Raw genomic sequence first — 27,124 nt, forward strand, 5'->3', positions numbered from 1 at the left:
AAAGAGTTGTCTAGCTTCACATTGTTGTAAAGCATGTGTTTTAGCTTTTGAACTGATGAACTTCTGTACTGCAAAAGTATATGAATTAGTGACAAAACACCTTTGCTCCATGGAATTTGCTCTTAAGAAATTCCTCTACACCACCATGCTAAGAAAAAGTTTTCCTTGTTTGAAATCTGTGACTCCTTTTATTTACATGCCAATTACCCTTTGGTCCCCAGTAATTCCCAGAATGTTTACTTAGGTGCTTGTGGTACTCCAAAAGGTTTGTAATCAAAATAACTGATTGATTTACAGAAGACAGGGTTCCCTTTTACATGAAGACCCAGTCACTTTTCTTCACCACCTCCCCATGACCTTCAGCTGCACAGATGTGTGCAAGAAAAAAACTTTATTAAAAAGAGCTTGATGGTATTCACAGCTCAGTCCCTAGTGGCCTGTAATTAATTCACTTCCCAGGAGGAAGGAAGAAATGTAAGGCATATTGAGACAGAGGGTCAGGACAGAGCAGAGGGGGATCATCTGTCTCTACCAGGAGGGTGGGCTTGCCAAGGAACCCAGCTGGGTAGTCCCAGGAGTTTTCACTGTGGTTGCTTCAATGCACACCTGCCCTGGCAACTGAACCCAGATGTTGCTTCCTTACTCTTGCTCAGTAGGAACTGTGTTTACTTCTATTTTATATAATGCTTTCCCAAAGATGAACAAAAATTCCTTTTTAAAATGTTTCTCACTCCCACCCACAGCCCCAATGTCTGTGCCCTTCAGCAAGTTATGGGAACCAAAAAGAAATACTTCAGCACCTGCAGAAACTGGTACCAGGGAGCCATCTGTGGAAAGAAAGCGTAAGTATCTGCTGTTTCCAAACATTCATTGAGATGGGATAATGTACTATTAGAAAGTTCTTATTTTCTCAGTGCAAACAAAACACTTGTTTCAAAAGCAGAGGCAGGAATAATTAACTTCATAATTTTACAGTGTTACAGCATCCCTTTCCCTAAAACCACCTCTAAAACCACTCGAATAACTGATTCAATGATTGCTGCCAAAAATAACCACAAAAGGTATGAAAATGACAGCATGGTACGTAGCACTTTTTAAATTCAGTGGGCTTCAAATCATTAGTTTCACGAATAGTTCTTTGAGTTAAGTTTTTGTAGCTCTCTTTTAAACACGAGGAGAGGAGAGGTTAAGTGTCCTACCCAAAAACACAGAGGGATCTAAGAAGCCAGTTGTGGAAAGAACTCAGCACTATCCAGCAGAGTTGAGTGCTTAGACCACATCTTTCCACAAAGAAACAAAAAAAGTATATATATATATGCATATATATATATATATACTTGAGGACACAAAATAAGTCTGGGTGAGTTTGACATTCTTTTGGAATCTGTGTATAAATTTCAATTTTTAGTTTTTCTGATAATGCAAGCCATTGCCTTTTCATGTGGAAAAAAAGTCAGTAGTATTGGTCACTGCCTCGGCATCAACCACAGAGTGGTTTCAGAGTAAGAACACACAAAAAAACTCCAATCCAGAACTTGGTCTGCCCCACTTGTCATGTTTAAAATTGAGTTAATTTAACAGCAACTGACATTGTTTACCCAATGCATTAAACTAACGTTTTTCCAGTGTACTACATTTTCTCTTGCTGTTACGCAATTAGTTGGATAACTTTCACAGCAGTTGTCAAAGGAAGTTATTGTTTCTGCTTTGCTGTTATTCTCTTACAGGGTCCAGATAGGTTTGGGGTGACATTTTCAGGACAGCTCAAGAGAACAGGGAGTCTAGGCTTCATTTGCAACTCTGTGATAGGATATCAGGAGTCTCATTTTGAAAGCCCATAAGAAATCTTCCACATATCTGTGTAATGTTCAAGTACACAATTTTAATAGTCACTCAGAGATTATGTGCCCTAAGACATAGATACTAAGTTACATTGATACAAGGTGCATATTACATGCATAAGGAACTTAACTCCATCTAAAGTAAGATAGGTGTTTAAAACGTACCTAAATAACCTCAATCACTGTTTCAGATGTTAATGAAAAGTGAAAGAAAGATTCTTTGTTTCCAGGCCAAAGGATTCCTTAACGGAGGTTAATGTGGAAGAAAAATAATGATTAACAGTATTGATCACATAAGCCAAAGATGTCTCCCTTTATAAAACAATCATATTCATAGTTCTTCTTGAGCATGATCCCTATACGTTTTAATGTAAAACTGATTACAACTCCATGATTGTCCACGTGAGTGAAATACCTCCACTAATGATTTTTTCACTGTTCAAATCAGACTTGAATTTGTAGACAGTAGTCAGGCAGAGGCCTGAAATGCACTTATATTGTGATTTCTAGTACTCCTGTTGGGTGTCAGAGGCTTTGCATTTTTGAGATTCCCGAAAGACACTACAGGTCATAACAGAGTGTTGGAAAGGACCCTTAGGGAAAAGACTGAAGAAAGATGGAGGAGGAGGAAGTTTTCTCCCATTGTCTTTCTGAGAAAATGTGTTTATTTCTCTGCCAGTGTAACATGGATTAATGGAATTTAGTTACGTTTACAATACAATGAGGCATAAATTCCACCACAGACTTGCCTTTCTAGTACTGACACGGCTTTGAAGTCTATACATGAAGTATGATACCACGGCCCTACCTGAACTGAGGAAAAGATGATTTTCATGGACCAAGCTGTCACCCTAAGCTTTCTGCTATTGTAAACTTTATTGGATTGCTAATTACTTATTTCCTTAAGGATATGAAAGAAAGTAACAGCATTAAGCTAGAGTGGTAGTAGCACAAATCATAACGAACTTCCTTTGAAGAGAAGCAATCTGATTATTTTAAATCTTCAGAATTTCCTCTGAAATATGATTTACTGTCTAGAACCCTGACCAGTCTCTCCTATTTTGAATTTAGCTTTGTTTTTCTTAGCAGTTCCAGACAGGGTAGAATCCATTTTTCATAAAAATTATCCAGAAAGTTTGAGTAATTAAAAATTGTAACAATGAACAATTTCCAGTCAATCTAGACTGTGTGTGGTCATTTGCCCCATCTCTGCCTTCAGTTCTTTCAGTACCCATAGGTTTATAATCTTTATCAGAATCTTCTCCTCCAGGTGGCATTATAATACTGACTTCCTTTCTTCCTCAGTGGACATGCTGCAAGTCATCCAAAGTATTTCACCTTTTGAGAAAAGTCTGCCATACCACTGATTTGTTTGATGTTACATGCTATTCCACTACAGACACATTAGGAAGAAGGATATTTCCTGAAAATGACTTAGACTGAAATTTGGATATTCTCAAAGTCAGTTTTGGAAACCAACTTACTCCTGTGGTTTTATTCCTGGATAGATGTTGTGTCTTCCCAGGAGGAAAAGTTTGCTCTCAGCACAAATCTGAGAAGGAACTCATTACTTTACTAAGCTCCAGAAGTAAAATGATTTGTGTAGTGAGATACACCTTAATGGGTTAGGAAAAGTAATTTGAAGCAATAGACAGTTTGGACTCATATGACTTTGTTCTATTCTCTGACAAGAATTTAGAGGAACATAAGCTGAAAAACATTTTACAGAGCCAGCGTAAGGCCCTAAGCAGGAAACCTTCTGCAGCCGACCAGTGGCAGACACTGAGCAGCAGTATCTCCATCCTCTTTTAACACTCCTACCATTGTATAAGTACTCAGAGAGGAAGGCTAGAAGGGGAAAACAGTGTGTGTGGAACTAAATTGAGTCATAGGTAGAACTGGGCTTTTGTGTGTGTGTGTGGCTGTAATAGAGCACCTGTTATAATTTAGTCTTAGCTCTTACTTAATTGGATTTTTATATTCTGTTCTCAAAGCATAGATGGAGATGTGACTAAAGGTGTTACTTTAGTAAGAACAGTAATCCAAAGGACAATGGCTCTTCTCAAGTTAATATCTCTGATATCTCTATGTTAACAAGCCATTCATGACTGTATATATGATCTATAAAATGTTAATTTAAGAAAGCTTTTTACATTTACATTTCCTGTCAACTGCTGTAAATTTCCAATAGGGATACAACTTAAAGATTTGCTAAAAACAAAATCTGTTGGACCAGAAAGCTTTCCACTGTTTTTATACAGTATTTTATCTCCATGCCAGCATGGAGTAGAAAGGGATGAGTCACAGAACTCATCTGAATAAGCTGAAAACTGCTCTGTTAACCAAGAATAACAAGGGCATAAAATAGTCTAGCTCTGTCTTTTCTTCCTTCGGAATATATTCCCTTGGATGAGGTAGGAACAGGTTAGTAGTAAAAAATACAAAAGCAACAACAGCAAAAATTACTTTATTCACTTGGACACCATCTTATACTGAGCTAGTAGGGTGATACAGATGAGGATGACTTACAGTGTGAGATGGCACTTCTCATGTGTACTGTGTATATGAGTGATGCTGAAGAAATGCATCTTGCATTAAGTTATATCTTGTTCTGATGTTACCTTGGAATTCTCTTTATGGACCCCTCTTTTTCCGTTCCATCTTCCTCACTATATTTTGAGCACATCTGATACATCAACTTTCTAACTGCTGTCAGCCATAAGAGAATATCAATAGTGATTAGTAGGAATTTACAGTAACCCTTGATGACTGAAAAAAGCCTTGGTTGTATAACAAGCTACATGGTAAATAAGGCACTGATCTTGTAATGCTTGAGTCAAGAAATATCTTTCTTCAGGCAATTTTCTGCCCTTCATTAATTGTTGTGTATGTTAAGAGGAGAAAACTTTCCATGTCTTATGCTATACTTACAACTCATTTTGCTTCTCCAAAAGCTAATGAAGACTGTAGTCTCTTATAGCTGCTCAAAGGGTGAGGTAGAGATATTTTCTAGTCAGTGGAAAAGAAAAACTTTCTGATGACAAAGCAATTCACACAGTTGGACAAACATTCTGACTCCTGTTGAGGAAGTCAGGTGACTTGTTTTATTAGCTTCTGACAGGGATGCAACTAGGAGGAAGGGTATAAGGTTAATTTCCTTGTTAATTAGTAAATCTGTAGCTTAAATTCTCTTCATCTTGTATTCCTAGGAAATAGTCATTCAGTGAATTGCCCTACAGAAAGAAACATACTAAGAAGAACTGTAGAAATACTTTCAATATATGGCTTGTCTGCTGAAGAGATGAACATGCCAGAAATGTGAAAATGTCATGTGCATATGTGTTTATGACAGAATGAAAATGATAGGGCTTGTTTGGTTGTTGTTGTTTTCTGATCTTTATTCTTTAACAGCTCTATCAAACCACAGTAAATCATGGAATTCCAAACTTGACTTTTAAAATAATGCTCTGTAATGCTATTGCTCTTCGAGTCTGCATTCATTTTTTAAATCTCTTCAAGTAGTTTAGATAGTGAAGTTCTTAAGTCCAACTTTTCATTTGAGTAAGCTGTTCAGTTTAATGAGTTTGTGGTTAATGTTTGTCAGATTTAGCTTATGAAAAATGAGAGAAGCCTATTCAACTGCCACTGAAGAGTCATCAATTTAAAAATTGGAATGCAGTGGTAAAGACTCAGCAAAAGTCTTCAAGGAATTACTGTTGAGAACTCTTCTAACACTGCCAACATAAGCCACACGTATAAAAATAAGACTATTATGTAAAACCATGATGGCAAATTTTCCTTGTCATTCACAGTGTACCATAGTTTGAAAAGAAGTATCTGAAATGTAAAGTCAGGAAGTTTAAAATATGCTTTAGACCTTGATAAGGTCTACATAATTTAGACCTGATATAATTTGTTGATATTCCCTGCCTGTAATGGCCAAAATCAACTCAGTGATAACTCTGTTAAATTTAGTGAAGTTGCACTTTCTTATGAGAGAATTTTCAAGCAAGTCTATGGTAGAGCTTTTGTTTCTGTCATATTAATTAAGAAGACATTATATCCGATTGACTTCAGAGCTAAGTTGAATGTTAAACTACAGACTTATCAGTTAGCCCTGGTTTGCTGCTCTGTGTAGCTTATACATGCTCAAAAATGGGAATATTTTATTGATATCATTATATAAAAGTTCTTAGTCTGTTCTATTGATAAATTTTAAGTATACTGTGATGGCATGCTCTTTTAACTCTGTTCATGGTTTGTTACAATCTGGTTTTCATCCTTAATACATTTACAAGGGAACTTTCCCTCAAGTCCACCTATCCTGTCTTTAGTCATTTTATTTTCTATGACCTGCTTTATATCTGTTCTTAATTAGTTCTCTCCCTCATTCCTGAGATTCTTCAAAGTCCTCTTTGATACACTGGAGCTCTGCCATCCCACTTTCTTTCACCATAAAATCCACAGAACCTTCTTCTTCACTACCCTTTAAGTTCCTATATCCAGTATGCAGGTTACCTCACATAGTTTTGTCATTTAAATTTATTTTCAGCTTAATTTTTTTATTTCCTTTTACAACCCTGCTTATAACAGTTCCTCTCACTGTCCCTGCTATCTTTTTTTTTGTTTTTCCTCAGTCCCATCTAATCTTTTCAAAATAGACCCATCAAATTAATTTTCTTCAGCTGCTATTCTATTTACATTATCTTTTCATAACTCTGCATGATATCCACATTCCCTGCCATGTTCCCTCCTTTCAGTTAACGACTGCAGTCATATTGTAAATTCAAAAGCTCTGCATTTACTAAAACAACTAATTTGTAATGTACACAGAATAGGTCAAATGATAAAAAGGCCATGAATATCAAGAGTGTATACTTAGCTATGCAAAATTAATAATTAAAAATAAAAAATGAGGCTATAAGCTAAAATCTGTATACAATTGTCCTGTATGTTACTTAATTATGTTTTTCATTTATATTCCACAGAACTGTCTTATACGAGTGCTGTCCTGGGTATATGAAGATGGATGGTATGAGAGGATGTCCTGCAGGTACAGGCTAATTTGCATATGGATGAATCAGTATATGAGAATCCTTACAACACAGGAGACTTTGGGCCCCTCAGTACAAGAAGGACATCGAGGCCCTGGAACATGTCCAGAGAAGGGCTACAAATCTGGTGAAGGGCCTGGAGCACAGGTCCTATGAGGAGCAGCTGAGGAAACTGGGGTTGTTTAGTCTGGGGAAGAGGATGCTCAGAGGAGACCTTATTGCTCTCTGCAACTACCTGAAAGGAAGGTGTGGGGAGCTGGGGGTTGGCCTCTTCTCGCAGGTAGCTAGTGATAGGACTAGGGGGAATGATCTTAAGTTGCTCCAGGGGAGGTTCAGGTTGGAAATGAGGAGACATTTCTTCTCAGAAAGAGTAATCAGGCATTAGAATTGGTTGCCCAGGGAGGTGGTGGCGTCACCGTCCCTGGGGGTGTTCAAGGAAAGGTTGGACGTGGTGCTTAGGGACATGGTTTAGTGGGTGACATTGGTGGTAGGGGGATGGTTGGACCAGATGGTCTTGGAGGTCTTTTCCAACCTTAATGATTCTATGATTCTATCATATTGCCTAAGAATACAAAGGCTCATTTGCATACTGTCAATACAGTTAAAAATGAGCCTCCATTGAATGTGGTCGTGCAGTTTAAGTTGAATTCCAAGGCTGCTTCTAGCTGCTGGGTTGGAAAAAAGAGGTAGACTCCTCAGTTCCCAAAGCTACTGAAGGTGAATTTTTATTCCTATTCCCCTCCCACTCCAGAGTAACCTAAAGCATACCAGTGAGGTCAAAAACCTAGGACATGAAATGTGGCTTATCTAAATTCTGTTTATTTCTTTGCCTGAGAACACTTGAATCTTGTTAACTAAAAGTGTGTTATAGACTTTAAATAAACTAAGAAGGGGTGAAAATGAAGACAGGAAATCTTAATTTCTCCTGGTTTTGGTGATCTATTTTGCATAAATAAAGTTAATTGCAACAGGAAAGAATAATTTGAAATGGCATGCTTTAGAACACTATATCTGTGCTGCTCTTTTTACATTCACTAATAAAGTAAGGCATATCTAAGGCAGAGTTCATCTTGTTTAGATGAATTCATGTCACTTCAGATGTTTACATTGGAAAGAGGTTGGTCATACTCTAAAGTTGCCTGTTCCTCTCCACAACTGTAAAAACAGCCAGGGACAACTAGCTCACACATCAATGCCTGACTTGTAGATGCATAGAATTAGGAGATATGCATCCTATTCTCATGTGGCAGTGGTTTAACTGTGAGTCTATGACCATTATTACCCTCTGGCTGAATCAATATCTGCGCAAGCCCAACACTGGAGGAGGCCTCACAAAAAGAATTCTGTTTCACCATGCCCACTCCATTGCAATTTTTGTGACTGTAGATAGAATTGACTCATGTCCTTTCTCAAAGGTCCCAAATGGATAGGTTCCCACTTCAGGTTAAGCTTAGCGCAAACAAGACATCTTTTCTAAAGAAAACATAACAATATTTGGTTTTGTTTGATCTAATTTTTCAGCTCATTATGCAAACCAGAAAATAAATAACAAGCAGATGTGTTTGGATGGATTTGGATTACATTGATAATGGAATTTTAATACAAGCATGTTTTAATATTGATTTAAACAGTTTCATAAAGCCAATACCATTGTCCAAACAAAAGAAGTAAATTAGACTTGGTCATGAGAAACTGACTGAAGAATTTACAGTATTTTTGTTAATTTCTGTTTTAGTTGCTCCTATTGATCATGTATATGGTACACTTGGTATTGTGGGAGCTACCTCCACTCAGCAGTATTCTGACATGTCAAAACTGAGAGAAGAGATTGAGGGACGAGGTTCATTCACTTTCTTTGCACCAAGCAATGAAGCATGGGAGCAATTAAGTTCAGTAAGTGTGTGTGTGTTTGAGCATGTGTTTTAAGTATTATTTTTTTTCAGGTAATGTTTTAGATGCAATAAACTAGACTGGAAATGATAATGAGATTTTAGATATAAATGGACAATAGTTATAATACAGAAATGTACATGTAATGTGCATTACTGAAGCTAGAACATCTGAGTTTATTTTCAGTAACACTAGTCAACAGTAAGCAGTTCTTATTTAAGCACTTGCATGTCAAATTTTAATCTTGTTAGTGTTAGCATAGTTTTGAGGAAAACAACAGGAATTCCAGCAAGTACATAATGTAGAGTACAGTCATGGTTTGACAGTGACTCAGGTGTCCTCCTTTTAGTAATGCTTTTAGTTAAAATAAACATTGAGCCAAAATACCTTCAATGACTTCTCTTTGATGAGACCTCTTGTCTTCCATTTGTGAGCAAGTCAGACCAAAGCATTATCTAAACAGAGCCAGACTGATAGATATTGAAGTCATATAGGAATTATCTGTCAACTATATTGAAAGTATATGTTAAGGTAAAGCAATATGTACATCTTTCTGAGTGGAAGAATGCTCTTGAAAAATCTAATTAATTAAAATCCTTTCTTCTTCAGGAAATTCACAGGAATTTGGTTGACAATGTAAATATTGAATTATATAATGCTCTCCACCACCATATGGTAAACAAGCGCATGTTGACAAAAGATCTTAAGAATGGCATGACATTAGTGTCCATGTATAATGGCCAGAAATTGCTTATTAACCATTATCCTAATGGGGTAAGTCTCTTTACATAAGTTTTCTATAATATAATAATTCAATTTTAGCCATTGTTTGTTCCTTTATTTTCTTCTATAGCTAAGAATATTGGTTTTGGAAAGATTAGCATCTAGCAAGTCAGTTGTCACCGATAAAAATAATTAAATGGTCTCTTGAAAAAAATCAGTTTGCTGTGCAGGCTAATCGCCAAGAAAGAATTAATAAATATGTGCTGTTTACTGTTTAAAAATCAAAGTTCAAATGAGAATGAACTTGGTCCATAGAAGACAAAGCCTTTCATAGTGAAAATATATCATCATCATAGATCTGAGGGCAAAATTTGATAGTACTCTTTATCTATTTACAAAATAACATTAAATCAGGTCTTTAATTAAATCAGATCTTTTATTTGAATTGGACTGCATGGTAGAAGCATTTAAGATTGTAATGGTACAGGTATCCATTACTTTCCAGAAAGAGTTTCATTTTTATAAATGTTAAAAAGCTCCCAGTCATGTTACCCATCTTTTCTTACCCATCTTTTCTTAAAATGCATGGAAATGTTTATGCTATACTACAATTTACATCAGTAAAAACCAATACGATCGTCATATTAACCAGATATGGAAAGCAAGTCTGAAGAATAAGGATTGCAATGACAAATAAAACGTGAATATGAAATCAATGTATCCTGCATTAATCTGCTGCTAGCTGAATGCTTTCTAGAAGAGTTCAGTCAGCCTCTTAAATCTTGCAAGGTTTTACTTGATATTTAAAATAAAACCAGAAAGAACTCAGTGAACACATTATGTACAATACATGTGTGGCCAGTCTGTAAGAATCCGATTCCAAGTGTATGATCAAGTGAATGTTTAATTGTCTACTGCTTGATTCCTCAAACATAGGTTGTTACCGTTAACTGTGCCAGGGTCATCCATGGCAACCAGATTGCTACCAATGGTGTTGTTCATGTTATTGACCGCGTCCTGACTCCTGTTGGAAATACCATTCAAGATTTCATTGAAGTAGAGGATGATCTTTCGTCTCTCAGAGTAAGTGGACAAAAATAGAAACACTTTTCTGGTCTTGTAGTTTCTTCTTTTTTTCTATTTGCGTTGAAGGCCTGGAAGTAAGAAGAGTATTCAATAACAGAGAGAAATAAATCAAATAAAGGATTCCTACTAATATTGCAAAGCTAGTTATTTAAAGAACAAGTGTATTTTATGTAAGGAGTCCTCTTGTGTTCTTTTGTGGATCTTGTACCTCATCAATAGGACAGATCATGTCACTGTACCTTAAAAAGTGTGCCCTTTCTTCAAGTAGTGAGGTAACGCAACATATGAGCATAAGTTACAGTGTCTGGTGCTAGGTAAATAAGAATAATTTTGAAATGCATCACAGAATATGGTAAATTTTTTTTCCAGAATCTGCTCATAGCAAGTTTCAGAGCACCATGGAAAACATGGATTTTTCTTGCAGGGAGGAACCAGCTTACTTTCTGTCCAAGTGTCTAATTTATTCTTCTTCCAGATGTGTCTTCTTAGCATAATAGGATTTCACGCTGCACATTTAACAAAATATGTCATGGTTTTGCAAATAGCTTTTGTTCTCTTCCCTTCTTCATCTCCTCTTAAAATTCAAAACTATTTTAAATGCAGAGACATAAAGGTGGAAAAGACCGCCTGAATTCTCTAAACCCAGTCCATTGCACTTCCAGGCAACCATATACATTTAATTCCTTTAAAAAACTGGGGCTAAAACAAGTCTTGTCTACTCTTCAGTTGAAAAAAAGAGACTTTTTTTTCTACATTTTCTTCTGCATTCTTTCTTCTACACGTTCTATTTGGGTTTAACTTCCATGAACTCTAAGCAAGACCTTTTCACCTAATCCTAGATGACATTTTACCTATTACTTTCTACTTACTTATGTACTGGCCTAACTCAGCTTGAAAAAAAAACTTTAACACATTTTTTTATTATTCCAGGTGTAATTTTTTATTATTCCAACTGTAACACACTTTTTATTATTCCAGGTAGAAGTTAATTTTGTTAATAGACCATTGCGTTAATCTAATGTGTCAAAACCTACATGTTCACATTTTTCATTTAAAAATTTAGGAAATAATAATTTGTGCCCTGTTGTCAGTTCTATCAGAATTTGGCTAGTGTGTGCTAATTTAAGGAGGGAATTCATCATATCAAGGTACATTTTTTCCCACAGAATTATTTTTTATTCATGTTCGTCATTTCACTTTTAACACGTCTTTCTATAACACTGTTCTCATTGTCACAGTAAAGAACTCTAGGTACTAAGTGAAAACACATGAGAAGTTTTGTGCGAAATGCTGCCTGTGAGCTCTCATGAATAACTCTGTAGTTTTCAGTATGAACTCAATATTACTCTTAAAGAGCAAGATTTGACTACTCCAGAATTCTAAATTAGGGAATAAAAGGAGTGAGCTTTTTGTCCATTTTTTGTTGTTTTCCTGTGTCTACATGGCTAAGCTAATGCTTTAAATAACAAGCATTAATAACCAAGTTTATTTTTTAGGCTGCTGCAATTACATCAGATGTCTTGGATACTCTTGGAAGGCCTGGTCATTACACACTCTTTGCTCCTACTAATGAAGCTTTTGAGAGTCTTCCAAGGGGAATCTTAGAGAGGATCATGGGTGACAAGGTGGCCTCTGAAGGTATGTAAACTTTTCTTGCAGAAGAAGGATACAGGTTAGTAAATCAGGATGTAGAAACCACATTATCCTTGTAGCACTGAAATTCAGCACCTGTACTTTTACAGGAGGAGGAGTTATTTCTTCTGACTTTGTCAGTTACCTAATGATTCAAATTAAATGAAAATTTACTTTCCAGAACATTTTAAAGGAAACTATGAAAATACAGGCACTCTAATGTCTCTAGCTGTACTTTGATGTTCAACTCCCTAGTTCTAATAGAGATTCCTGCCTCTAGAAATGAAGAGCTATCTGAATTTGGGGGTTCATTCGTAGCTTTTTCATGAGCAGCCTTTTCATACAGACCATTCAGAAATTGAAGGCTTCTTTACTGTGAATAAGTGAGTCTGAGATTACCTCATTTTAAACAAAAATGCAAACCACTCCTGCTTCCAGTCGTCCATCTTTGTTCTCATCAGTAAGTATTTCAAATTATGAACCTTCATCCAAATTAATTCTGCTGGGAATGAGTACATTTCAGTACTTAACATCCTGTTTGTTACTGAAGCAATATTCTTGTTGACTTCCTTGCAAGTAATACCTGCATTAGTACTGTAATATAGTGCCTTCTGTTGAGGACCTAGTAAGAGAGAATATGCCAGGGAAATCACAAGATTATCTGAAGAACCTAATTAACTTCATTAACTACATCAGTAGTTTAACATTCTACAAAACCTGTATATGAACTATATATATAATATGTATATGGACTATGTGTATCTAAACATCTATGTATGAAATTTTTGCTCTTTTCCCTAAAGCTCTTGTGAAGTTCCATATTTTAAATACTCTTCAGTGCTCTGAAGCCATAATGGGTGGAGCTGTCTATGAAACCTTGGAAGGAAACACACTTGAAGTTGGCTGTGATGGTGAAACTCTGACTGTGAATGGAGTAAAGATGGTGAAACGCAAGGATATTGTGACAAGCAATGGCGTTATCCACCTCATTGATAAAGTGCTAATTCCTGATTCTGGTTAGTAATGTCCATGACAAACTTCTTAAACTGAAGATGTTTTCTGTGAACCCCCCTGGATTCCCTCACGTGTATTGCCGTTAATAAGATTATGAAACCATGGAAAATCCAGATCAGGAAGAGAAATAAAAGGTGTGTTAAAATACTTCTTCTTGTTTCTTTATTTGCAGCCAAGCAGGTCATTGAGCTTGGGGGTGCCCAGCAGACTACTTTTACAGACCTGGTGGCACAGCTGGGACTGGCATCTTCTCTAAGACCAGAAGGCCAATACACTCTCCTGGCACCTCTGAATGGTGCTTTCTCAGGTTAGTAGAGTTAAAAGAGTATGCTCTGAACATCAAAATAAACAAGAATATATGCTACTCTGACAGTCTTCCAAATAATACCCAGTACTTGTTCTAAGTCCTGAGGAAAAAGAGTAATTGAGAATTAGAGTGAGTTATTTAATCCTTTCAAAATGCACACCAAGTAGAAAGACAAAACAAATGCAATCATCAGACTGCACAGATATTTTTTTTAGTGGTACCTTTGTTGACAGAAATATTCTCACTAAAATAAGATACAAAATACACACAGGCAGGCTGTGGGAAAGGAAATGTGCTAATGAATTGGCAGTTCTCTTAATCTTTACATTACCTACATAAATTCACAAGTTGGTTATTCTCACAAATTTTATACAAGGATATTGGTATTTTCTAGTACATTAAAGCAGAGAGAGACTGATACAAATATGCTTGGAACATATCTGCATATCTGGAGGAATGAGCTCACGAACAGCCTGCTCTCCTCAACGATCTGTGTATTAACCACCCCCACAGTAGCAAATTTGGGAAGGATTTCAGGTGCACATTCAGAAAGAATAAGCTTCAGCAGTAATTCAGAAGTTGGAGCAGGCACACATCTGGCATTTTATTTCTAGTAATAATCAGGGCTGTGTCAAAAGATTGTTTCTAAATTTGAGAAAGGGCAATTTACAGAAACTGTTTAACAATTTTTTGTTACATAGATTTTTTGTACATAGATCCTTCCAAGTCATTGGAAGTCACTCAAGCATTTCAATGAAATATCTAATATTTCCATGGTCTTCTAATACAGATATCCACAGTTAACCTTACTTGAATGAAAGTTCACTATATAAATAACTATATATAAATATTTAATTGTCATTGTAGATGACACCTTACAGATGGATCAGCGCCTTCTTAAAACAATCCTGCAGAATCACATTATAAAAGTGAAAATTGGGCTCAATGAACTATACAACGGACAAGAGCTGGAGACAATTGGAGGAAAACTGCTCAGAGTCTTTGTGTATCGCACAGTAAGTGAATGGGACATTTTTAACAATGTGTATTCTGACTATGAAAATGAAGATGTATAAAAGAATGAAAGACAAAGTTGAATGAAACTTTCAACATCTACCATTACCACTGTCAAGCAAAATTCTTTAAGCTTTTAAGTTAGAAAAAAAAAAATCCAATCTTTGTTATGGGAATTTTGCATTTGGCAAAAAAATACAAGATTCCGGATTTGTCACTCAATTAATAATAAATTCATATAATTAGTTTTTAGAACTAAGTAAAAAGAGGGAAACCAGAAAATCAAGTTTGGAAATCTTTGCAGCCTGCCAACTTACTCCAGATTTTGATACTTTTGTTTTCTCAAGCAATACCAGAATTCCTGTCAAGAACATAAAATTTGACTGTCAGAAATCCAGATAAATATTATTTTTAAACTCAGGAGCCTGTTGGGAAATACACATCCATTTCATTCATTAAATATGTTTAAATGTGTATCATTCTGTGAATAGATGCACTTAGGTGTCTCATTTCTCTTTTAATCAGGCTGTATGTGTTGAAAATTCATGCATGGTCAGAGGAAGTAAAGAAGGAAGGAATGGTTTTATTCACGTCTTCAGACAGATCATCAAGCCAGCAGAAAAAACATTGCACGAAATGCTGAGAAATGATAAGCGTTTTAGGTGAGTAGCACTGAGATTTTCCTACAGATGGTAACTATATATAAAGCACAGCTGCTCTGAGAAATAGTTGTGGACCATGTTGGATTTCTGGGATGCAAGAAGGGCAAGAAAGAGGTTATTACCTCCTCAAGAAAATAAATAAATAAATAAATAAATAAATGTTCCTTACTGCTACATAGGCAAGAGAGGAGCAAGCGGTAACAAGGTATTGGATGACACATCCAGAGCTATAAATGCGTCAGAGTCTGAAGGTTTAATTAACCAGTAATACAATTCCATATTAGTGCAGCATGATCGCAGGCTGTATATATACTATATTCCCAGTGTGTACTTCTGTCCCCTGCCTGCAAGTATGTCAGTCCTCCAGAGAGAGCGACTACCATTGTCATCCTCCCTTCATCTCTTTGATCTGTAGGGTTTTTATTCCATGAATTCTTCTATGATCCAGGCTGCCAATGTTTTTTATTTTTCAAATCATTTTTTCTCAGTCTGCTACTCTTAAGATAGTCTTTATTTTTCTCATTTTATCTCCTCTACTGTCTTTATTTCTGGGAAACTGTAGGAGTGTTTGAAGATGGATGTGCTTTCAGAACAAATGAGGGGACTAAGTGCTTGGATTTGAGAATAGCTACTACACTTCAACAGAATGTATTTGTGGTTTGTCTTTTTTAAACAGTGTTTTCCTCAGTCTGGTGAAAGCTGCAGATTTAGATGATGTTCTGTCACGGCCTGGAGAATGGACTCTGTTTGTTCCAACTAATGATGCCTTTAAAGGTTTGACCGATGATGATAAGGATGTATTGATAAGTAAGTAACATACCAATACTACATGTATAAACAAGGGTGAAATTAATGGGAAAGGTAGCTAGTGTATTTCTTAAATAAAAGATGTCTGATAAACCAGGTAACCTTCTGCAAGGAGCAGGTCATGGGATTTCCCTAAATTAATTCCTTCTTCAGTGATATAGAAAGTATCTTTTGGGGAAAAAAATTGAAATAAAATAAAATAAAAAATCCAACCTTAATTGAAATTTAACCTCATTTGTTGATTCCAAAGTGTAATTACCTTCCAAGTTAAAATCTGCATTCATTTAATTAACTTAATTAACTTCAACTTCTATAACAACATTCAGGGTTACTTTAGATATATCAAACTGCAGAGTCCATCAAATTTCTGTTCTTCATGTAGATACTTATTGTAACCATCACATTATAAAAATATGTAGTATTGAATTTCCATTCCTGTCCTGTCCTTTCCTTTCCTGTCTTTTCCCTTCTCTGCGTCCATCCAGTGATCTGTAGCACCACTTGTGCTACAAAAAAAGATCCTGAATATATATAAATACCAATTTATGCCATTACACCTTTAAGCTTTGGAATTGTGTAGATTTTTCACAACATTTAACATTTCATTTTTGCAAAAGAAGGAATGCACACCAATAACTTGAAACTCTCCTTCAGGATTTCCCACTAGAGGGTTAGACTGTGGCCACAACACTATAAATATTTTTAGTTTATTTGAGGGTAACGTGAATCTGTCTTGTCGCACAGGCGTGGGAAGAGCTGTCACCTTGAATCCCACATCCAGAAAGTTAGTCACTTTTTTTTTGCTTCTGCTCTGTTCAAACCAAAGTTCAAAGATATGAAGCCAAATCCCATGAATCCTTAATGGCTTCAAAGAGTTCATCTCAGAGCAGCTTCCCTAGCATAACTCAGCTCTACACAGACCTTAACTCACTAATGAGGCACTGTTAATTTGAATTCCCTCTTAGCCATATAAAGGTATGATTGTGGTATCTTCCAGTGTGCTGTGTCTCTAGTCATCAACGGTAAATTAACAGATAACCTAAATGACCAACATTAGATAGCTATAAAATCAAATGAAGCTCATCTCAGGGCTGTGAACTGAAGTAACTAGATAAACCCTATAGTTCAATTTTTGTCTTTAAGACTCTCTTTTCTTGAGAAAGAAACAAAAGAAATTGAGTTTACCAGGCCTATTATTTTGTGTCTTCAGTTCACAACTTGATGTACCCTAGGCCTCTGTCATTTTGGATTATTTCTACAGTCCAGAATACAACTATATTTGATGTTCAGCTTTTCAAGGGCTTTTATATACTGGCTTCTCTTATCATTGTGACATAGTTTCTACTTACTTTCTTTGGCAGCTGAAATTTTGATTTTTACCCTCCTTTTTTTTTTTATGTCAGATTGCTTTTTGGAATTTTACCCTAGCTTTCTTTTAATAAATAATATTATTTTCTCTATAAAAATTAAGCTTTTAAATATGTATTTTTTTTCCAAAGAATTTATAAAAATATTTATCTGCAATAAAGAGAAAAAACAAAGTTTACTTATAACCACTGGCCATTGTGACAAAGAACAAAAGAAATTTGATTGTGAAACCAGCTTTTTCAAATGGTTGCATTTAGACTTTGTATATAACTTGATGCTGTCTATGAATAAACATATATAAATAAAGTCACAAAAACTCAGCACTAATTTTAGTAGGTGAAAAGGATCATTTAACTGAACTTTAGTAGTAAAGTGAATTGCACTGATATTAGCAATCAAAGGCAGAAAAAGGAAAGTGTTCACTGAGAGACACTAGAGAACAATTATAACCACACAGTATTTTTATTGCCATTTCATCAAGGTTGAAACTCTTGGAAAGAAAAATCAACATGTAATACTAATAAAGAACATGCAATGGAATGGTCAATATTCCACATAATGACAAGAACTTGTATTTTAAAACTGCTCTGTTTGGTACCCTGTCTTCTGGTCAGACTGTGGATGTTCCTGCAGCTCATCCAAGACTCTGAACCTCCATGGATGCAGAGCTCCAGGGAGCCCTGGCATGACTCTAACTTGGACTCCAGAATCCGTTTGCCTTGTTAGCCCTTTTCTAGTCCTTTCTAGTGGCTTTTTCTTCCAAAATAGGAATTAAACCAAACTTTGAAATACAGAAATCACACTCACAATAGGGTTGTCTCCGCTTTCTCAACTTCTCTTCCTCTCAGTTTGACTGCAAGAATAGTCAAGACCAGTATCCCAGATTACCTTCTTCTGTTCTTCCTGCAACTTTGTCCTGCCTGAGATGGGAAAATGTGTATATAGAGGGAGTTGTCAGTTATCCCCATTCATCTCAGAAGGGAGTCGCCCAAGAGAATAGTTACATTAATTTCTCTGCCAGCAGTTAGCTATGGTTCCCTTTAATTGAAAGGATGTTAAGGTTGCAGTTTGTCTAGTAGCTTGGTGATACTTGATGCTGCAGACTGTTTAGTGGTCCTGAAATTATTGTGTTTACAGAGCACAATTAGAAAAGGAATGAAAAATCCTGATTAGAGGGGAAAGCAAAGAAAAGCAAATAATACTAAATAATAAGAAAATGCTGCTCTTTTATATAGTAGTTCTCATGTTTATAATTATGTTGAGTCCCTTTTGGCATAAGATTATTAAAATTATAATAACGGAAAAAAAAAAGAAAAAAATTCAATATATATGTATTTCTGTTAGTTTCATTCATACTATGCTTAATTCTGTCTCAAACCTATGGGAATCCTTAGTATTTCCCAAAAAGAACTATCTAGTACAATTTAGTTTTTATGCCTTGCTTTATTTATTTATTTATTTTAACTCATTACTTGTATTCCTTATTTTTCTTTTTAAATAGGAGATAAAAATGCTCTCAGGAACATTCTCCTTTACCACTTGACACAAGGAGTTTTCATTGGAAGTGGCTTTGAGCCTGGTGTGACAAACATTCTTAAAACTATCCAAGGAGGGAAGCTCTACTTGAAAACAGTTAAGTGTTTAAAAAAGTATTCCTGACACAATCTTGTAATGGAGATTTGACATTCAGTGTCTGCAATTTGATATTGTCTGCAGTTTAACATTGAAGAGTGGGATGCATATATCTGAAAGTGACATTAAGGGTTTCAGTTTGTTTTTTAATGTCTCTGATAATATGTGTTCTTTACCAGGTGAATGATACTCTTCTGGTTAATGAACTGAAATCAAGAGAATCTGATCTCATGGCAACTAATGGTGTCATTCATGTTATTGATAAACTTCTGTATCCAGCAGGTGGGTATTAGTTCGTGGAATTTACACACATTTCTGAATCTGTCCACATGTTATGTAGGTGCAAGGAATTTTAAAAGATACTTACTTTAAAGAGACAATTCCAATGTGAAATAGGAAACAGAAAATTTACATCGCTGCTCATTTTATGCAATGCCTGAAACCATGGAAACTCTTGGAAATTTTGTGAAAGTCAAATACATGGAAGACAAGATGCTTAGGGCTATTTTTTCCCCAGTACAGAAGAATGTATATCTACACATAACACTCATGTGTACACATCCATATGAGTGTGAGTTTATGAGATTGTTTTACATTGCATTATCACTGTAAGTGAAAGTAAAGTGAATACAGATGTATGTTTCCTCTTATATACCTGTTTCTTTTCTTAGATCTGCCTGTTGGAAATGATCAACTGCTCACAATCCTGAAGAAGTTGATCAAGTACATACAAATCAAGGTACTTTTTAAATGATGATCCCATTGTCTTTTTGGCAAGGTCTATGAAACCATGTACATTATTCAAAAATGGTTCTTTGGCTCTCTGTTTCTTCAGCAGGCAACACATCTAGTAGCTCCCAGTTACCCAAGTGTAATTTGGATGATACACTGCACTCAACAGTTAGAACTTACATTTTTCAACACCACATAATTGTAGAACATTTGCATATGGGCAACTCCAGTGTGAACTGGCCTAAATCCACTCTTTGCTTCAGGTACCCTTTATCACTCCAGCAGCATAAGTCACTTCCAAACCCTTGAGGCAATCAGTTTTTGAGGGAAATATCAAATAGCTCAATTACTATACAATTTAGCCCATTAGCTTCAACAACTCTAGATTAAAAAGAAGCATCCTTGTCTATCTCAGTTACATATCCTTTTCAACTTACATTATATTTCAAACATGAATGAAAGAACTTAGTTAAATAGCATAACCTAACTTATAGATCAGTGAAGCTGTGAATTCTATACACAATCATTAGAAAATAAGAATGTAAGTGCTCTTTCAAATTTTGAAATTACTTTTTTGTATTTATAGTTTGTTCGTGACAGTACCTTCAAAGAGATTCCACTGACATTTTACAGTAAGTTCATTTTATATATTTCCAGATGGGTTTAAGATTGATTTATAAATTTTGTCAATTCCAATCTGAATTGTAGATCTTTAATCATAAAGAAAGCAATTTATGGTGAAGTAAAGTGGGCCAAGGAACCACAGGAAGAGAAAGACTCAAAGAAGAATGTTTTTGGTTGTTGTGCTACTGTATGTATTTTTTCCCTTTCCAGATTCTCAACAGGGAACTGTCCCTAAAGTAACCTGTTTCTGCAATTTGGGATAGGCAAGATACATATGGGAAAGACTTTTTTTTTCAGGTTTTAGCCAAGGTTCAGTGCTCGGTGCACAGCAGTCGTACTGCCTCACAGACTCTCCAGGACTGACCAAACTATGCATTGAGTTGCTTTCTTTTTCATAAATGCTTCCAGAGGAGCAAAGTGTACCTTTTCCACCTGTTTTCTATACATGCATATATGGGTTTTGTATGGGAGGCAGTTGCTTCAGCCATTTCCTCTATAAGGAGTAAAAGCCCTCTGTTTACCAGGTGTGCTCCCCAATGAAACAAAAAGAGTAAGATTCAAGTTTAAGATACGCCAGGGAATTATACAGATTTTTATGCAGGGAATTGTACAAGCCGTTATTATTATGTATCTTACATTGTCATGGATTTCATTACCTCTGGGTTTCATGAGGTACAAACAAAGGAAAATAGCACATCAGTAGACTGTCTGCAGGTAACTTGTGTGTATACAGTACCATTTAGTAAACAGAACTGAGATTCATATTCTAGAGCCTTTTGATTTACTTTGCCTTCCATTAATATCTGTGACTTTATTTACATCTTTATGACCAGACCTAATTTAACTGATCATTACCATAAAGAAAATGTAAGAATGGAATGTTTTATATTCCATTTTCTATACTTTCAGAAATTAACATAATTGAAAGCAACGTCCAGCCCATCATCAGAAAGGAAGGTAAATGGGGCCCTTCCAATATATATTTCTGTATATGTTCATATAGGTATACATATACAGAATATATATTGCATTTATTTCTTTAACAGAATGTATTTTTCACATAACAACTCTGGGTTGTTCTGTACTTTGCCAGGAAAGCAAAGATACAAATATTGCAATTAGAACTGGCTGAAATATTTTGTATTTAAAGATTTCCCATGGTTGCTCTCCCCAACTGGATTTTTTTTTTTTAATTTTTGTATGGGCATTTTTAAGATGTGTTTTTTTAAAAGTCTTTTTTATCCCAAACAATTTATTTAAAATGCCCCAAATAGTACTATATTTTATATAAAGTATATAGAAAGTTGGATTCTATAATTAAAATGTTTCCATTTTTTTATTAAAATAGTTATTTTAAAAAATGAAGTAGAATAGTTATACATTAAAGTTAAAAACAAACAAACAAAAATCAAGAACAACAACAAACAAACAGTTAATTTCTCTACAGTTTTCAGTCAGTTCTAAATACCAATATCTGTCAGATGCCTGGAAAGGACAGTTAACCAAACTTTCTTTTCAATTTCTCTGTGGCAAAAGTATGAGTTAAAGATTAGTTGTGGGACTGAAGAGAACAAAAAGTTGGGCTGGGACTGTAAAACCACTTGTGATTCATGTCTTAAGTAAAACATCATTAGTTTCACTAGGCCAGTGTCACCCCTTATGTGCTCCAGTTTTCTTCTGAAATGAAAATGCTAAAAAAGAATCTGGTAAAGTTCAACTGAGAACAAAGGCACTTGAAAATATCTTCCAGATATTTTATCCAAACTGATTAAACTTTGTTTCTGTGTTTCTCTGAGGACTTTCTCCCAGCAGAAATGGCATGAGCTTACTTGCTCTACAATTTGTTTGTGCTTTGTCCCACCTAGCACTAGATACTATATACATATATATATATACTAATCCTTGGTGCCTAGTCTCCAGCATGAAATCAGAGCTACAAAGCAATATAAATTAGCAGATGATTCTATGTGATAAATTATCCAAATATCTTAGTCTTCACAAGATGAAGGTGAATCACTTTCTGGATGAACCTGTTCTAGGTTAAATCCAGAGACAGGGCAGACAGTTTAGGCAATTTTCATAAAATTTGGAAGATGAGAAAAAATGATAAATGACTGTCTGAGCTATATGTTTGTATATATCTGTACAAATGTACAACTAAGCATTCTTCACTAAAGAGGGAAACAAACAAAAAAAAAAAAGTTTCAGGTGTTAGTGAGCACTGAAGAGTCACTCCTTTCCACTGCCAGTACAGTACTTCTGCTTTGGGACCCTGTTCAAAGAAGGATCTCTAGCCAGCACAGTCTTCCTGCTGATGACTCAGAAATAATCCTAATAATGCCAATTTAGGCCCTTCTGAGCTTGCTAGCAGTAACAGTAGTGATTGGCAGCTCCCATCAAGACCACATATGCCCGCAATTGTCTGAAAAAAAAAAATAAAAAAATCTGGCAGCGTTGCATGTTAATTTTTGCAACATATGTCAAGAAGTTCCAGCAGATCATGATGGGAGATTTCATTTAAAATAAAATAAAATAAAATAAATCCCAAGTCTTTTTAGAGGCTGATATCTACTTGAGTTGTGCTTCATTGCCCATACATAGACAAGTTCAAAGAGATCTCAACAGTTAAATCTGGTTGAAACCCAAATCTTAGTGTATTGAATGTTTAAAAGATTGATCCTTGACTAGGAAATACAGGAAAATACAGGTTCTGCATGCATCTACGGTATAAGTCACATAGGAAGGTAAAATAAATTAGAAGTTTGTTTTGTTTTGTGAAGGATTTATAAACATTAATAAATATCTTTGATTTTTTTTCACTAACATTGATAATTTCTCTCAATGTATGTTGGCATTTAATATCTCAACATACAAAATTACCTCTGAATTTGGAACAGAAGCAACCCAAAGAGTCTTTTAAGATTGCTTCTTTACAAAATTTATGAATATTTTTCTATCAGACTCCTTAGAAAATAAAAAAATAAAAGAAAAGGCAATAGTTCAGCTGTTTAAAACTGAGAGTAGATTGAGTTCTGTAATAACTGGGAATCATTATGGTCCTATCATATCATCACATCTGCAGCAAATAAACGAATTACTTAGCTCTGAGATCTAACCTGTACAATCATCTTCTGCTGCAAAAACTTATGCTTCAATTTGTTACTGTTGACGGACACTAGTAAGCCTCAATCATACTGCTCTCAGCAATTCAATCCCAGGCATATGTATTCAAAAGCTATTATTAAATCCTGATTATAAAAAAAAGAAAAAAAGAAAAAAAAAGAAAAAAAACCTCTGTGCAAAATCAACTTTTACATGAAATAATTTAAAGAAATATTTTAAAGAAATATTATTAAGGGACCACAAGAACATGTGAAAGATGGGCTGTGTTATATTTCTAACTCTGAGCAGGGAATAGGGGAAGTGTTACAAAACCAGCTTAACTAAAACACTATGTTAGTCAGTTAATTAACTGCATCAGAGGTATGTTCTTCATTTTTTTAGGTGTCTATCTCCAGCCTGCCAAACAGAGATATATTTGTATCAGTGTGATCTGTGGGGATTGCACAAGAATAAGAGATTACCAAATTATTTGTTTTGGCCATTGAAATCAAGATGACATCTGCCATGAAACTCAGAGGGCAGTAGTCATTACTGCTGACAAATACCCTTACAACCTACCCAGCTGATCTCTGAATCTATTTATTTTATTTTATTTTATTTTAGGCTATATGCCCACTGCCTAAGTCTGTCTAGCTTAAAATAAAAATAAATAAATAAAAAGATAGATAAATAAATGAAAACCCAGCAGAACGTTCCAGCAATGCCTCAGTTTAGGCATTTTACCAATATATATACAAGAAAGCTTCCTTTCAGCTGCCGAGGATCTGTGTTTGACACTTGTCAACAGATGTTAAAAATACCCAATACACAAAAACAAAATTTGTAAATAGTAAGTGCACAACAGGATCTAAATTTAAGACAGCATGGGAGGAAGTACGAGATTGTACAGCCACTGCTGCAGACGGCTTCTCAGATTTATGGTCATCTCCATCTCAGATTTATGGCTTCTCCATTATGGTCATCTGATTTATTAGGGTAGGGGTGATAATGCTAGCTTCATCTCAGTCCTGTGGAATACCGTAAATATTTTTATGACTATTTGTAACATGTTGTTTTTTCCTTGTGTCACAGACCCATCTATTACACAGCTCACTAAATTAATTGAAGGGGAACCTGAGTTCAAAATAGTCAGGGAAGGGGAGACAATAACTAAAGTGATACATGGAGGTTGGTATGCTTTCAGCAACTCAATTTGCATTAGTTAAAATCTGAAATAAATTATTCCTGGACTGTTTTTACTTGAGTGCAGGTGGTTTCTGTGGTATGTTAGACAATGGACTTATTTTTAACAGGACCTTCTGGAAGTATGGCAATTTTATTTTTTTTTCCTTAGCTGTACCTAATAGCTACAGTCAAGACAGTGTTAGAAATGTTCTGCATGCTGACATAATGCCTGTCTCAGTTATTTGCTGATTGTTGTCCTGCAGTCAAAAATGCAGGATGTGATTCTTGTGATAGAAAGGCAGCATTATCGGACAAATAAATCAACTTTGTTTCTTGCTTTGCTAGGAGCTTTAAGGATTTCATATCTAGGGTGGTTTCAAAGAAAATAGCATGTAGTCATCTTAAATTTGGGACAAACAGCTCCTGGTCTACTCAGTGTTTTTATTTTTTCTTAAAATATTCTGTGGTTGTTCCTTGTGTGCTTCATTAAGTTTTGGTGTCTCAAAACCAGCAAGTGTAACACTGCTAATCACTTTATTAATATCTTCAATTTAAAAATCCTTGTAGAACCAATTATTAAAACATACACCAAAATCATTGATGGGCGGCCTGTGGAAGTGACAGAGAAAAAGGTAACAGAAGAAAGAATTATTCAAGGTAATTCATGTTGAGTGAAGTTCTCCATTACATACAAAAGTAGAACATCTTAAGTCCTGTCCTAATGCCTAAAATGCATTTCCTGAGGAGGTGAATTTTCCTCCTGCTACTTCCCACTGCCATGTATAGCTCAGATTGTATAGCTCAGATTTTCAGTGTCTGGTACACATATACATATAGAATTATATATGTCTGATAGATATACATATGTATACCATTTCAGGCTAAGACTATTCTTTTGCATTTTTCAGTCTGTCTTATTTTAGATTTTTATTTTTATTTTTTGTGTGCTTGTGAATTTTTAGGTTACTTGTATTGTATATCTCCAGGTAGGCTTCATCTGACCAGCACTAGCCCTTCAGTGTGTAGACACCTACTTTTGCATGTTTTTCCAGGCTTCCTTGAAACTCAGTTGAGGAAAAAAATATATAATTATAAAAATAATAAAAATAAAATAACTGTTTCTTTTTAAGGTGAGACTATCTTTTTCTGACATCCAAAAGGCAGACATTTGTTTAGTGCTAATGTAGAACAAAAGTAATGAGCATCTGTCCCTTTATCTTTTTGTACAGTAGCTTTCAATCTCCTTGGCCAATTTCAGTTACATTTGACCTACTGTGAAGATTTTTATGTTTAAGCATCCTAGAAAACTTACAGAAATTGAAGTGAGTAGATTGAGGCATATTTAAACAGTCACAAATTCTCTGCTAACACATTTGATTCCCTTGGATAAATACTATCTTGTATACTGTAGTTAAAATACTGTCTGCAAGAACAGTTGCAAAGGAAAGACTGTGTTACAGAAATATTGACTTAGCAGAAAGTCTTTGTATTGAGTTTATCCTGAAAAAAATCAATTTAAGTCATTCAAGCAAGAGAGAAATAAGAAACCAGGCAAGTTATTCTCATGCAACTATTTACTACAGTGAAAGCAACTGAATGAAATGACTATAACAGTGAAAAAGACAGCAGTAGTTTCTGAATAAATCAGGGATAATTTTTCAAAACAGAAAATTTCTGGGAGAGAAAATATTATTTTCTCATTTCTGAACTGCAAGTTTCAATAATAGCCCACATGAAATAGTCATTATCATGTACATGATGCCAGCATTCCAGACCTGAAATTTCCTTCTCTCTGTAATAGAAACTGATAAAGAATTTCTGCACTAAACTCTCAAATGACTCATAGCTGTTACAACATTAGTAACATCTTTTACAACAGTGGATCCAGACCATTTTACAATGAGGAAATACCTGATCTGTGACCTAATACAACAAAATTATTAAAACTGTGAGCAGATGTTTACTATGTTAAATTTGCCTACTTACTTGTCTGAATAGTTCTAAGCTATTCGTAGTCCTCTTTCATTTCAGTTTAGGACACAGTGAAAGGTAAAACAAACAAAACAAAAAACATAAAAGCAGATTAAAGCATGTTAAAGACAGAATCATCATAATGGTTAAATTGAGGAAAAAAAAATAACTTAAAAGGCAATAGTGCTATATCTAAGTTAAGTCCTTGTTTAAAAAAAAAAAATCATATTTTTTCTAGGTCCTGAAATAAAATATACCAGAATTACTGCAGGTGGTTCAGATAATGAAGAAAAATTAAAGAAATTTCTTGAAGAAGGTTAGTATCCTTGTTTTCTTTTCTTCTTTAAAAACAGACAATCAAAAACAAACAAACAATGACAGCAATAAAACCAGTATGATATTACTTAAGTAATCACTGAATGGATACTCAAATGTGTTTTCATCAAATATGTTCACTCTGCAAAATCAGAGATTAAGCCA

At 35.1% G+C, this 27,124-nt stretch overlaps 1 protein-coding gene across 15 annotated transcripts in view; it reads left to right on the forward strand.

Annotated features, from left to right (window-relative positions):
- POSTN (periostin) overlaps positions 1-27,124 on the forward strand; it is a 35,069-nt gene that overhangs the window by 924 nt on the left and 7,021 nt on the right. For 4 of the 15 annotated variants that reach the window (XM_080552088.1, XM_080552097.1, XM_080552096.1 and 1 more), the window contains exons 2-20: positions 744-842; positions 6,830-6,894; positions 8,631-8,788; positions 9,395-9,559; positions 10,445-10,591; positions 12,091-12,232; positions 13,030-13,242; positions 13,413-13,547; positions 14,415-14,563; positions 15,087-15,223; positions 15,900-16,030; positions 18,900-19,030; positions 19,210-19,312; positions 19,702-19,769; positions 20,349-20,394; positions 21,296-21,343; positions 24,581-24,676; positions 25,241-25,330; positions 26,883-26,960. In XM_080552088.1, coding sequence (XP_080408214.1) covers positions 744-842; positions 6,830-6,894; positions 8,631-8,788; positions 9,395-9,559; positions 10,445-10,591; positions 12,091-12,232; positions 13,030-13,242; positions 13,413-13,547; positions 14,415-14,563; positions 15,087-15,223; positions 15,900-16,030; positions 18,900-19,030; positions 19,210-19,312; positions 19,702-19,769; positions 20,349-20,394; positions 21,296-21,343; positions 24,581-24,676; positions 25,241-25,330; positions 26,883-26,960 — 2,201 coding nt within the window. The remainder of the gene's footprint in view (positions 1-743; positions 843-6,829; positions 6,895-8,630; positions 8,789-9,394; positions 9,560-10,444; positions 10,592-12,090; positions 12,233-13,029; positions 13,243-13,412; positions 13,548-14,414; positions 14,564-15,086; positions 15,224-15,899; positions 16,031-18,899; positions 19,031-19,209; positions 19,313-19,701; positions 19,770-20,348; positions 20,395-21,295; positions 21,344-24,580; positions 24,677-25,240; positions 25,331-26,882; positions 26,961-27,124) is intronic. The other 11 variants (XM_080552102.1, XM_080552091.1, XM_080552093.1 and 8 more) reach the window with 5 other exon arrangements.

Source organism: Anser brachyrhynchus (assembly GCF_964034855.1).
Source record: "Anser brachyrhynchus genome assembly, chromosome: 1".
Taxonomy (NCBI): domain Eukaryota; kingdom Metazoa; phylum Chordata; class Aves; order Anseriformes; family Anatidae; genus Anser; species Anser brachyrhynchus.